This window comes from Trachurus japonicus, chromosome 3 (assembly GCF_045865225.1).
Source record: "Trachurus japonicus isolate A0001 chromosome 3, Traja_1.0".
Taxonomy (NCBI): domain Eukaryota; kingdom Metazoa; phylum Chordata; class Actinopteri; order Carangiformes; family Carangidae; genus Trachurus; species Trachurus japonicus.
The window spans coordinates 38,817,436-38,831,196 of NC_140909.1; the positions used below are offsets into that span (position 1 = coordinate 38,817,436).

At 42.7% G+C, this 13,761-nt stretch overlaps 1 protein-coding gene across 2 annotated transcripts in view; it reads right to left on the reverse strand.

The window, feature by feature from the left end:
- cemip (cell migration inducing hyaluronidase 1) overlaps nucleotides 1–13,761 on the reverse strand; it is a 263,696-nt gene that overhangs the window by 72,609 nt on the left and 177,326 nt on the right. For both annotated transcript variants that reach the window (XM_085772496.1, XM_085772504.1), the window contains 2 exons: nucleotides 10,396–10,587; nucleotides 4,169–4,338 (listed from right to left, as the gene is read on the reverse strand). In XM_085772496.1, the coding sequence (XP_085628622.1) occupies nucleotides 4,169–4,338; nucleotides 10,396–10,587 (362 nt within the window). The remainder of the gene's footprint in view (nucleotides 1–4,168; nucleotides 4,339–10,395; nucleotides 10,588–13,761) is intronic.

The window sequence follows — 13,761 nt, forward strand, 5'->3', positions numbered from 1 at the left end:
TGTGCATCGACTCTCAGTCTGGTGACAGCAGCAAAGAAGAGCGTTCACCAAAAGATTGGACTGTTCCTTTGGTTTTCTGTATTAAAGCTACCAGCTGAGACTGAAGGACCTCATCACTGTGTTTCATCTGTCTGCATGTAACCTTTATATTTGATGGACACCAGTGTTCTGGATGTACCTGAGCAGAGGATTCAGAGGTGGACAGCCGTCCTCTGGGTACTGTGTCAACTGTTAGACACTCAATCCATCATCTGAAGTCACTTTCACCTGTGAGCTCAGTCAACACACACACACTCAGCCCCGAACAAAAACGCTGCATCTACTCAGAAAAATTAAAAATTGATAAGAAAACTTTTTTTTTATTGTTGTTGTTATAATTGGATTTGGCTAGTCCCACTGCACCACTGCACTTTGACTGCAGAAGGCAAATATATTCATTGATGAGAAATCTTTGAATAATACAGTGCCACACAAATTATGTGTGTGTGTGTTGAAAGAATTCACTCAAATAAAATAGACACTTGCCTGTGAATGAGCACCAGGGTGGAGGTTTAAGTCACACTTTGTCTCTGTATTTGTTGATAATCAGGTCTTAAAGGGATAATTCAACATTTTGGCAAATTGGCCCATTGCCATATCCCCTATAGTCATAGCAGTAGGTTTGTTACCTTTAATTGTCAGTGCAAGCTATTTTTAGAACAGCCAAGATTTGCCGCGAGCTGTTCAGAGCTACGCTACGGAGGCTAATGGGATTTCTTGGTTTCCCTCATCAAACTCATCAAATACACAATCCAACAACTCCAAAACGCTCTGGACGGAGTTGTTTTCAAGCTAAATGCAGAGACTGCTTACCGGAAAACGTCCCCTGAAGGCAACGTGCATCAGCGGTTTTGCATGAATTTACCTCTAAAACAACTCTGTCTGGTAACGTTCTGTTATTATCTTGTAGCGTGGAGATTGTGCAGGTCACAACTTGTCCACCAGAGCGTTTTGGAGTTGTTGGATTGTGTATTTGATGAGGGAAACCAAGAAATCCCATTAGCCTCCGTAGCGTAGCTCTGAGCAGCTCGCCGCTCTGCTCTGCCGTTCTAAAAATAGCTTGCACCGACAATTAAAGGTAACAAACCTACTGCTATGACTATAGGGATTATGGCAATGGGCCAATTTGCCAAAATGTTGAACTATCCCTTTAAATTGAATGTGACTTTCGTATGTGAACATAGAGCTGCATTAATACGATGCCTCACCAAATGAACATTAATAAATAAACAACAGAAACAAGGCAGGATGTGACTTTCCTTGCTGACATATTGTATTAGCTGTTAGCATCGGATAACAACAACAACACTGTCCTGCTGACAGGAAAACAAAATGCTGTAAGATGCTGTTTTGGAGGCAGTGACCTGTTCTGTTAGTTCAGTTCAAGGAGTTGCTGATACTGACTTTTTGTCAGCTCATATTATTGTAAAAGGGCATTTTAAGAAAGACTGCTCATGTTACTCAGAATAATCCACACAGAGTGGCTGGGACAGTGTGAGCCTGGGTCTCTCTTCAGGGTTGCATAAAGTGTAATGTATAATATGATGACCTATCTGAATTACTCACATCCTAAGTTCTGCCTTGTCCTCTTCCCTCCCTGACCTAACACAGTCTGGTCATTCCCTCAGTCAATAAAAAATCAACCGGTCACCGCGCTCCTCCCTGTTAACCTTCTGTTACATCTGATAGAATCCACCTCCACTGTAATATTTAAATCACTTCTTAAAACACACTTCTACCCAATGTTTTGGTGTAATTTGAGTTTCTAATTATTTTATCCATGCCTGATTTTTCCTTTGTCCTTTTGCTTATTTGGCCTGTTTACCTTTTGATTCTACTTTTATTGATTTTATTGTAATTGATCACTGTAGTGTATTTAGACCATAGCTACCATGGTAATTTTACACTCTCAATAAACTGAACTGAACTGATATAAAACAGCTTCCAAAAGGGTAACACTTTACAATAAGGTACAAATTTACATTAGTTACTGACGAACTAATATAGAACTTATGAGGAACTAATGAGGAACAATAGTTCCTTCTAGTTCCTAGAAGCAATAGTTAGTTCCTCATTAGTTCCTCAGTAATTTGATTAGGAGTTACTGAAGAACTGATCATTAACTAATAGTTAGTTCCTCATTAGTTCCTCAGTAACTACTCTAACTTTGTTTACTTTAATTGCTCAGTAACTACTCATTAGTTTGTCATTAGTTCCTCATTCGTTCCTTAGTAACTACTTTCATTTTGTGTACCTTAGTTCCTCACTAACTACTCATTTGTTCCTCATTAGTTCCTCAGTAACTACTCTAATTATGTGTACCTTATTGTAAAGTGTTTCCTTCAAAAACACTTAAAATAAATCTGTAAAGGCACACAGATATCTTCCAAATATAAATTGGATTTGTAAATACAGTACACACAATCGTATGTGTGAATGCATTTAATTGATTTACAAATGAATGAGTGTTTGTGAATTGTGAATTTAAAAAAAGTCTAATTTCTACAGGTTCTGAGACAAACTGAGTCACTTTAGTCAAATATGGGGTCGCCTGATGATGACATCATTTCTGCTTTTCAGTTGCATGCAGCATGCAGTCCTCTATGTGCTGTCCATCCGACCAGTAGAGAGCCACAGGTGTCATCTGTTTCCCACTTAAAGCAGATATCAGTGGAATGTTTTTGTTAATATAAGTCCTAAATAGTCCTATTTTCCGTCAGCAATCACTTACATGAAGTATTTCAGCCTAAACACGAGTCTCTCCGTCACTCTGCTCTGCTGTAACCCGAGGAGAAAATTTTCCTTGTGGGATACAAGTGTTATCCAATGAGGGGAGAGAACGGCATGAAGGGCTGTGTGTGCAGCCAAGGGATGCGCGTGAATGTGGTGACGTAACCCGAGGAGAAAATTTTCCTTGTGGGATACAAGTGTTATCCAATGAGGGGAGAGAACGGCATGAAGGGCTGTGTGTGCAGCCAAGGGATGCGCGTGAATGTGGTGACGTAGCACGAGGACCAATTGATGCCTGACAAGGGCGGGGGCTGCTAACTCATGGTGCGTTCAAGGAAACTCGTACTTTGTGTTTTTCCTTCCTGTGAAGTCATACCAGTTCGATCTGGTACGAGTTCACGGGTCGGAAGTTACGAGTGGCCGTTATAGGGAACTTTCACAGACAACAGGACGGTAAAAACACGAGCTACGGGTTACCTGGAACGCTACCAAGTCGTAGTTGTGACTTGAAGCTGTAACTTACGGTTTCAAAAGCCTGCCTTGAACACAGCATTAGCCGAAACGGCCGTGCCGCTGTTATCTGCTTTAACACTAACTGGGTTTATTGTCATCAGTTGGTCAACCAGCTGCTCAACAGCTGATTCAGATGAACTTAACCAAGAACCTGTAGCAGATTACACTGGATGATTTTGCTGACCTATCCACCACTTTCCGGAGAACGACGCTGGGTGTCGCCATGACACTCCATTCATTACATTTTAGATTAACGATAGCCGGGCTAACCGTTAGCCGTTAGCAGTGTCTTAAATAACTCAATAAACAGCCCATGAAAAAAATATTTTTTTCCAGCGGATATCTTTGTTCCAACATGACTGAGCTAACTGGAGTAGTTTCATGTTGTGTCCGACAACGGGAGGGTTTTAACAGCTGACGTCCTGATGTTGGTTTGCTGCTGCTGTTAGCTGTCAGCAGCAGCGAAGCTAACGGCTACGATAGCCATGACTAGTTGCAGAGTCGTGCACACAGAAGTGGTGGTGTTTGTTCGGTAATTTGTTAACTTGACAAACATCAGATTAGTCAGGGCGGTTTTGGCATCCCGGAGCCCCCACATTTGGTGCCTACACCGGTGGCTAGCGCTACCAGTTAGCCGCTCGCTAGAATGCTACTACAGGGTTGAAAACCAACTTCCGTTGTGGTGTGACGCAATGGGTCATGGGAAAATAAAGTGGTGGATAGGATTTGAATGTTGGAACATGGTGTGTGGACCTTGAGTTATGATTGTTTTGTTATCTGCTGTTTCCAAGGGCAACAATGACAGAATCAGACAGGTGGAGACAAGTCAGTCCTGACCTCTCATATACTTTGTACTGTACGTGACAAAGCAGAGACAGCATTGTACCTTTAAATGTCCACCAAACGTGTCAAAGTCGAAGAATTTGCAGGCCTCGTTGCCGTAGCAGCCGGGCTGCATCTCGCCACGGAGCAGGATGTTACGAGTCAGCAGGCCGACCTCTGCCCTCATGTCCACCCCGTCCACCTCCTCACCCATGTGGACGAACTGGGCCTTACCTGCACACACACACACACACACACACACACACACACACACAGGAAAGTGTTGTCAGCTCTGCAGAGTGGTTGAGTAACAGTGAAACTTCAGACATGGCTGTCAGCAGATAGACACAGCAGTTTTCAACACGTCTCCTTATGTTTTTCGTAACGGTCTTTGAGCTGAGGTATGGTGTGTGTGTGTGTGTGTGTGTGTGTGTGTGTGTGTGTGCGAGGGGAGGTGAGCAGATGTTTCAGATAAATGTGATGTGTGAGGATTTAATAATGAAGCTGAGTCAGCCACTTTCCTTTTTCTATTTAAACTCTTCCAGTGAGCACACAGATAGACTCACACTGGTACATTATTACAACAATACACACACATTTACAGATATGTACACACAGATATGTGCATAAACAAAGTACAGAGTGTCACTAACCACTTGTCGATCAAATTATCTCAAGATCAAAGCCGCATGTAATGACTTCATGTGCTGTTTTGCGATCATATTGGTGTATCAAATCGTTTTCTTACAATTAACGGTGTTTCTAAACATTGTTGTACTAAATCGCAAAATAGAAGGACATCCATCCTTCATCTTAATTGACTATCCGTGGAATGCGTAGTGGAATTGAAATAAAACACGATCGCAACTCACATTCATCCGGCAAAGAACTATTTCCATCTGCATTTGTCGCATAAACTTTGTATCGATCAAGAGAAAATCCGATGATATCGACCGTATTAACTCTTTATCAATATTAACTGAGATTTAATCGAGTTTGACTGTTTTCATAAGGAATTTTTAATTTGATATTGCTTAATGCGAATAAATGGATGGAAACAGAAACTCTGAAGCACCCATAGCTGTGAATGTGAGTGTGTGTTGGCCCTGTGATACCTCACAGCTGTCAGCTGTTATAAGCTCCGGCCCCCTGTGGCCCTGCATCGATAAGTGATTCAGCTAATAGATAGCTACATACATAGTTGTATGTAAACATGAACTATAACACCAGAGTCAGAAGTCACTTCATCAGTGTTCTCTGGAAACACTGAGAATGATTCAGCGTTTGGAAAAATCTCACCACTTCTGCATTCTCAGAATACAGCAGAGGCAAATGACCGTGTTGCAACTTTCTCTCGGGTTAAAAGGACTTAGTTTTAACGGTTACAGACTGAGGAACGGTCATGGAAGCATGACACAAAGCTGACTCAGTGGGAAACAGGACAAAACAGAGGTCTGAAAGGACCCAGAGCTTTGATCAGCCACATCAAAACCACTTCAGACATGACGACTGCTGTAGCACTGGTATTCATGAACATTATACCCAATACCAAATAAGAAAATAAAATAAATACCATGCTGTTGCTAATATCGGCAAATCTGGATCAAATCATAAGAGGACAGAACGTTTGTTGACTGATTTATCTTAAAGAGGAACTATACAGGATTCTTTTTTACCTTAACTACGCTACATTTGTCCCTTAATTAAACAGCTTCAGATTGATTGTGATGGTTTAATAAATGACTTAGTTCCAGGGAGAATGGAGGCTCTCTGCCTTCCACCTATGTCTCTTGGCTGAAAACCAACCTTGTAAGATCAGAGCCTCCGACCCAGTGTACCAGTTCTCGTCTCTGTGGCACCGCCACAGAAACGCACCCCGTAACCCGTAATCTCTTGTTTATGACAGATAAGACTACACAAATACACACATGGTAACATGGTATATGATAAATAACATTATCCACTGCTCCATGGATTGATTTCTCGCCGGCTTCGTTAAAAACAAATGCACATGGAGGAGAGGAGGGTTAGAAAAACAGAGCAAAAGAGACCAGAATTGCATAGTTCCCCTTTAATTATTTGACATATTTGAAGTGAGGAAAGAAGAATCAGCAGATTCTCAATGAAAGCACAAAATTTCATGTGTTTTGTTTTTTTCCTTGTCCACTTACTTGGGACCATATAATTAATCCATTGGCTCGAGTGTTGGCTGACTGGAGGCACTGTGCTTGTTGGTTCGGTTTATTTGTATTGTGTTGGGGGAATTTCTTTTTCACACTTTCCTAAACACTGTGGCTCATTTTCAACATTTCTTTGTGGGTTTCTGAGGAACTACTGTTGGTATTCACGGTGTGGACATCTTTGTACAAACGCTGATCTCACCGACGTGAAGGATTGTTTGGCCTTGGTCGGAGGTATGCGCTCCAAACGAGAGCTGCTCCAGTTTGTTATTTATTTGCTCCTCGGTGGACGAGTTCCAGACGCACAGCTCATGGCTTCACAAGTCCGGGGTAAATGTCAGGATGGAAATAGAATAAAGCTTAAATCCTTCAGTACGGCTCCAGGCCATTGATCCGATCGCTCCACATTTATTTCCTACTCATCATCGTTTCTGCCATTTAGAGCTGTCAGAAGTTCAACATGTGAGAAACCCAGGCACAAGGAGGATGAATAGACGTGGGTTATCTGTCTTTGTGTCTCAACAACACAGCCTCCCTTTCAGCATGTGACCTGAGGGGCTGTATTATCACAAAAACAAGGTCGCCGAGTGGCACCGGGGCAATAATTAACGAGAGGGATTACAGTCAGAAGGAAGGAGAAAAAAAAAGGATGTCCAAAACATGGCGTGACGTCAAAGAGCTGAGAAAAACCAGAGGCTTGGGAGATGTGTGGGGGGGAAGTCTAATGGACTTATCTTCTGATGCAGCCGGGCAGGAGACAAATGCCAGCAGCTCGTACGGAGATATGAAAATAAATAGATGCACTCCTACATCCACAGCGGAGGAAACGCTAACTCGTTTTTTTTTTTTGGTCAGCGAGCCGGTGACAGGAAGCGACAGCCATGAGAGGACACATCGCCTTGTGTTAACGCTGACTTTTATCCAACACAGGCATAAAGTTTGTTTTTTTATATAACTAAAAAGCAGTGACAAAGGTCATTCGAATCACGAAAGAGAAGAGAGCGGACCGACCATGCCGATCTGGAGAACGGTGATGCTGTGTTTTTTTTTTTTTCTAGAGGAGGCATCTTGCTGCTGCAGTGATTCTGAGAGGAGTAGAGAGAGGGAAGAGGAACAGGAAGAACAACAGGAAGAGGCTGGGATGTTTGGATGGGTCAGTCAGACCCAGGACCTTACAGCAGGGTGAGGCTCCATTCTCATGAGTCATATTAATGCAGGAGTGTCAGCTGAACTGTCTCTTTGGGCCTAAACCTAATGCTTTCATCCATTATATACAGTAATATAATGATTCATTTAATAATAATTATATTCTTAAACTGATATTTTAGATATTAGAGATTTTTGTGACGTAGCATTTTTTGACGTAGCATCTGTAAATATTATTCCTATTCACTGTAATATTTTCTATTAATTTGCACATAACGTGAATATATTTTTATTCAAATTGTTTCTATTTCATTCTTCCTTATTCTTCTATTTGCACAAATGTGAAAATGTGCTGCTGTAGCACAACCATTTCCCAGCCTGGGATGAATAAAGTATCTCTTATCTTATCTTATCTTATCTTATCTTATCTCATCCTATTTTATCATGGTAACCATTATCTTATCTTATCTTATCTTATCTCATCCTATTTTATCATGGTAACCATTTCGGCTGTGGCTCAGGAGGTAGAGCAGGTTGTCCACTAACCGGAAGGTCGGTGGTTCGATTCCAGGCTCCTCCTGGCAACATGTCGAAGTGTCCTTGGGCAAGACACTGAACCCACACTTGCCCCCCGATGTGTCCATTGGGTGTACGAATGTGTGTGAATGGTTAGATTTCTGCGCTGCCAAGCGCTGTGTGAATGTGTGTGAAAGGGTGAATGTGACCAACAGTGTAAAGCGCTTTGAGTGGTCCAAGAGACTAGAAAAGCGCTATATAAGTGCAAGTCCATTTAACATTTCCATTTACCAAAAGAGTTTCATAACACATGGCAGGTGCTATATTTCAGCAAATTCTCATATGGGTTAAAAACAACCCATTTGGTTGAAAACAAAAGGTGTGTGGTTGTTTAGGCTGGAGGACATGTTGATGTCTTTCTGCATGTCTTCAGAGATGAACCTTTCTCAGAGAATGGCCCTTGAGCCATCCTCTCAGGCCGGCAAGATAAGGTCTTAAATTTAGTATTCCTCAAACTGTCTGTGGCCATACCCTACTAGCTTCTATGATAATGTGTTGTTTTTCAAAATTAGATCAACTCTTCAACACCATGTCTCCATGTAGCTATGACAGTTTACAGTTTATGTTTTAGGTGTTATGATTTGTGACATAAATCATCTGAAGGGCAGAGTGGATGAAGCTGACAGAGAGGAACAGCATCCTACGTATCTCAGCTTAAAGACACGTCACAAACACTGGCTCCAGTCAAATCACATCATTTTTTAACTTAGTCTACAAATAGTGTATCAACTTAAAAAAAGAAAGAAAAAGATAGAAGACACAGTCCTCTAAACCAGTGGTCGATCATGTTTTCCTAATCATTACTGGTTGATTAAAAGGGAACTATGCAAATCTGGTTGCTTTTTTTCCTATGCAGCTCCCCCTACAGTTCAGAATGACACTGTTGTAAAAACGCACCACTAACCCTCCTCCCTTCCCCCAGGCCATGTGCATTTGTTTTCAACAACGCCGGCGAGAAGGTAATGCATGGAGCGATGTCTACGTAGGTGGGTAACGTTAACAAGAGATTACAGATTATGGGGCGTGTTTGTATCGTAGTGCCATAAAGCAGTCCATGTTTCTCGCAAGACGAGAGCTGGGACACCGGGTCGGAGACTCTGGTCTTGCAAGGTTGATTTCCGGCCATGAGACGAGAGAGCCTCCAGTCTCCCTGTAACAAGTCATTTATTTAAACATCAACATTACTCCAAAGCTAATTAATGAAGGTAAACATCTTACATAGTTCTTTAAAATGAGGCTAATACACAAGAAATGTGCAGACACCAGACAGAGTGTGGCTGTGGAACAATGTTAGAGCTCAGCTCAGTTTGACCAGGCCATGAGCAGATGTCACCGCTGGATCCAACTCCAACTCTAAGATGTAAAATCACTGGAGTCAAATCCAGAAACACACAAGGAGAAGATGAGTGAGGAAGCTACTTTTCCAGCGAGCTGGTTCCAGTGCTGGATCGGAGCCAGTGCCGGCTTAGCACCGGTTCTTTGCTTTTCCACCACCTAAGCACCAGTTCTTGGTCTTAAAACTGGTTCCCTGCGGGGTCATCCCTATGTTCCTAGGTCCCTAGGACATCCCTAGGTCCTATGTTCCCCGGTCACATACAAACATAGGGGAACATAGGACCCTTGTTTTAGGAAAGGGGTCCCATGTTCCTGTTAGTAAAAAGACCAGGTAGAGGCTAGACAGGCCAGATAGATACAGTCTAGATAAGTAGAGAGAGTCTATCGACCAGCAACCTTTTTGAAAAAGGGTCCTATGTTCCCCAGTATGTATTGCGACCCGGGAACATAGGACCCTTTTTGAGAAAAACGGGGATCATAGGTACGCTCCCGTTCCCAGCTAGCACCAACTCCTTGCTGGTCCAGAGCTAAGAACCGGTTCCTCCAGGGGCTGGGGGCGGGGTTACCTGAGCAACAGGACCAGTGTGAAGATATACAGAGACGTTATCGATACCGTATGAAGTTTATCTGCTGTGCTATCGATGTAAACACAGTTGAAGCTAAGTAGCTAAGCTACAGGCGGTGGCTAACAACAGTTAACGCTCATATCAAAACGGTCGCGGTGATCATGATGAAGACAGCTTCCGTTTTCCTTTTTTTAGGATTAGAATTGTCACTAATTAGACGGATCACGCCGGGTCCGGGTTTTAATTTTCAGGTCTGTTTCTAACTGTAGCAGGCAGCAAAGACAGGAGCAGCTTCTGTATGGGGAGTATGGCTCTGACTTAGCTCCTTACCAGTGGAAAAGCAAACTGGTTGGAACCAGTTAAGCACTGGCTCCAGCACTGACCTAGTCAGGTTCTTTTTGGTGGAAAAGAGGTAGTGGTGTCAGTGAAAAGCCTGGTTAGTAATCTGAACTAACACTCCCAGTGCTGCAGCATGCTGCTTCTCTCACCTTGGACCTTGACCTGGTTGGATGTGCACGTGGGGCAGGGCAGCAGGGTGAACTCCTCCGCCTGGTGCATGGAGTAGTCCGTACTGGCCACCACCACCCGATCCCCTGACCCCCAGCCCTCTGGTTGGTCGGCCAGCTCCAGGATGCTGCTGTTGGACAACATATCGATGGAGACGGAGGCCTGTGGGCGAACTGCACGGAGGAGACGGTGAGAGTCAGAGCGCAGAGAGCAGCACATTCACATTCACACACAGCAGCACTTGTTACTCAGTCGATGGTGTCGACAGGAGAAGACAAACAAGATGGTTTTATATTCATTTGCCAATCCAATATTTTCTTTTTCCCTCACATAACAACAAAAAGTCAATTCATGTTCAATAAAAAATGATCTTTCAGTAACAATACACACAATTACTACATTTGGGGGTTGTTTTGGTTTACCTAAACATAAAACTACATCAGCTAAACAGACAGTGATATACAGATGCAATGGAAAATGGCAAAATGAACATTATTGAAAAATAAACTTCATCAATTAAGATATTTCCCTATATTTAGTTATATGGGTTATATTTTAATATTCATATCTATCTATAAGATCATAATAGACTCTTTAAAAAGTTATTGAACTGGATTTAATCCAATACAGCCATAATAAGATCATAATAGACTCAATCAGAGCTGTCTAGTTGTTTTGTCACTTATACCCCTTTCCCACTGGCCAAAAAACCTGTTTAAACCCGCTAACAATCGGCTTTTGGTGGCAGTGGGAAAGGCGCACCGAGCCGCGTCGACGCGGGTCAAACGACTCGGCAAGCGACGCGGGTTAAAATCGCCTTTAATCGGCTCGGCTCTGCTCGGCTTGCAGTGGGAACGCCAGACCCGCGTCAACCCGCTAATTTACGTGATGACACTGAACGTTACGTGACACTACGTCATCGCGCCGGTCGCGTCTCATATCATGTACCAAAACAAAGCTCTGCTCCGCTCTGCTCTCACTCGAGACTGGGATCAAAAGATCAGAGAACACTGACCAAAAACGATAGAAAAAAAGAAAAGAAAAGAAGCGACAGTCTGTTTAACTGACGTGTTGTGCCGCGGACGTCCGTCATCCGGCCGCAGCAGACTCTCTGTCCTCTGCGGTCCTGGTGCTCCAGGTCAGCCAGCCAGAGAGTCTGCCTCGGCGGACGGACACTCCGCGGCAGGCGGCTGTGGCATGACTGTGTGTGTCTCTTGCACCGTGGATGAGAGCGGGGCGACTGGTTTATGCTCTGTCTGATCCCCCAGCGGGGGGTCAGACTCGGCTCATTTTGGTCAATGGGAAAGGGGCCAAATGCCGATTGTTAGCGGGTCGACCCGCGTTTAAAAAACCTGCGTCGACCCGCTAATTTTAGTGGGAAAACGGCTTTATTGTTCTATTTAAAACATGTATGCATTGCTTCATGTCAGTATTTATGTTGTATAGTGTGAATGTGTATTCTTGTATTGTCACCATGTAATCTGTTTGGATCCCAGGAAGAATAGTGGATGCTGTTCAGAAGCTAATGAGGTTCTTACTAAACAAGAAACATAGTCACTATACTTTTTAAAATCCTCTTCCATACATCAGTTCTAGCTCAGGCTACAGCCCTAGTTGTGTTTCTCTGTTCCTGCTGGATCCACAGTTTGGGGGTTCCCAGACCAGATGGGATCTCTACACACTGTGCATAACAACATCCCAACATGATTGTTGGGATCAGAGTGAAATGAAATGACATGAAGAGTGAGTGAACTCGTCAAGATGCTTGGAACAACCAACCTGGAGCTGGTGTACAGACAAAGTGAGAGTGTGATTGCAGTGAATATTACACTGTTGGATTAATTAACACTCCTGGAGAGTTTCAGTGTCAGCAGGGGTCTTGCTTGTGACAAGCTCTGATGACTTGAACCTGTATGTGCGTGTGCGCTTCATTGTCATGTGGCTTCTCTCCTGATTGAAAATAAAAAAAAGGATATAGATATAAAATATAGACTATAGAAATGGGAATAAAAACAGAATACGAATGTAAAATATCATAAATGCCCCCCTCCAGTATTTCCTCTCTGAAAAAACACCCAGAAGCCCTCACTACAGAAGCATCCTGATCAGATATGCCATCCACCACAGCTGTCTCCTCTGAATACAAAGGAGCGCTGCTTCTGCTCTGACCTCTCTCTGGATGTCTGAGCTCTTCATCTTCTCCCTAAGGGAGAGCAAGAAAACTCATTTCACTGCTGGTATCTAACATCTCCTGCTTTCGCTTCGTGACCATAGCGAGGAGCCGAGACTGTCCAATCAAGAGGTGCACCCTCAGAGCCTTCTGCACCAATAGAGTTCAAGCACTACGAACGGGTTACTGCTCACACAGCTCTACTGTTCCTGCTCCTCATGTACTATATCGTACCATGGCTCATTAATAACACCCTGAGGTGATATACTGTAAATTCCAATCGGGGTCATACATCTCCTTTCCTTTGACATCAGGAGGTGTGCACAGGTTCACAGGTTTTTTAATGCTGGTAAACTCATTAATAAAAGATGATCCGGTAGAGTTTGTCTTTCTATTTGCACCTTACACTCACAACTGCAGGGAGTGATGTCATCACAAGCACTTACAGCACACACACTGTGTGATACCACCACCATAACGTGTTTACATCCCTATACATTTACATTCTAAAATAATATTGAGTGAAGACAGTTAGTTGTAGGTTCATGGTGTTTTTATACTGTAGTTATTGTTGTTTGATGCCATTATCACTTCTCCTGCTTGGGTAAACTCCTGAAAGGTAATAACCATTTATGTACATCCAGTTTCCAGTTGTTTCATAGTACCTGAACTATGCACAGAGCAGTATTGAGGTCCGAGTGTAAAAAGGTTTTTTGACTGTTATGTTACCATTATATTGTTATGCTACTGTTATAGTTATTTAACCGTCATCTACAACGTGGAACACCCAAGGAATATTTTCATGCGTGGTGGATCTGAGAGAATCTTGGATATATGTGGATGGAAATACAGCAATGTGGAAAATAAAAGTGCAAAACGACGACCTGACTCCTCTGTGATGAAAGTTAAGTTAAGTTTGCCATATCGTTTATAATTTCTATACTGTATTGTCAATGTGTCTAATTCATATGGAAGAGTATAAGGGCCACATAGGTTTTTTTCATTATGCACTTGGAGAATAAACTTGAAATGTTAAAATAAAGTTGAAATACAATGTTGAGAATTAAATCGAAATGTCAAGAAGAAGAAGAGTCGAAATGTTGAGAATAAAGTTGTAATACAATGTTGAAAATAAAATCGAAATGTCAAGAATAAAGTAGCAATTTTGAGAAGAAAG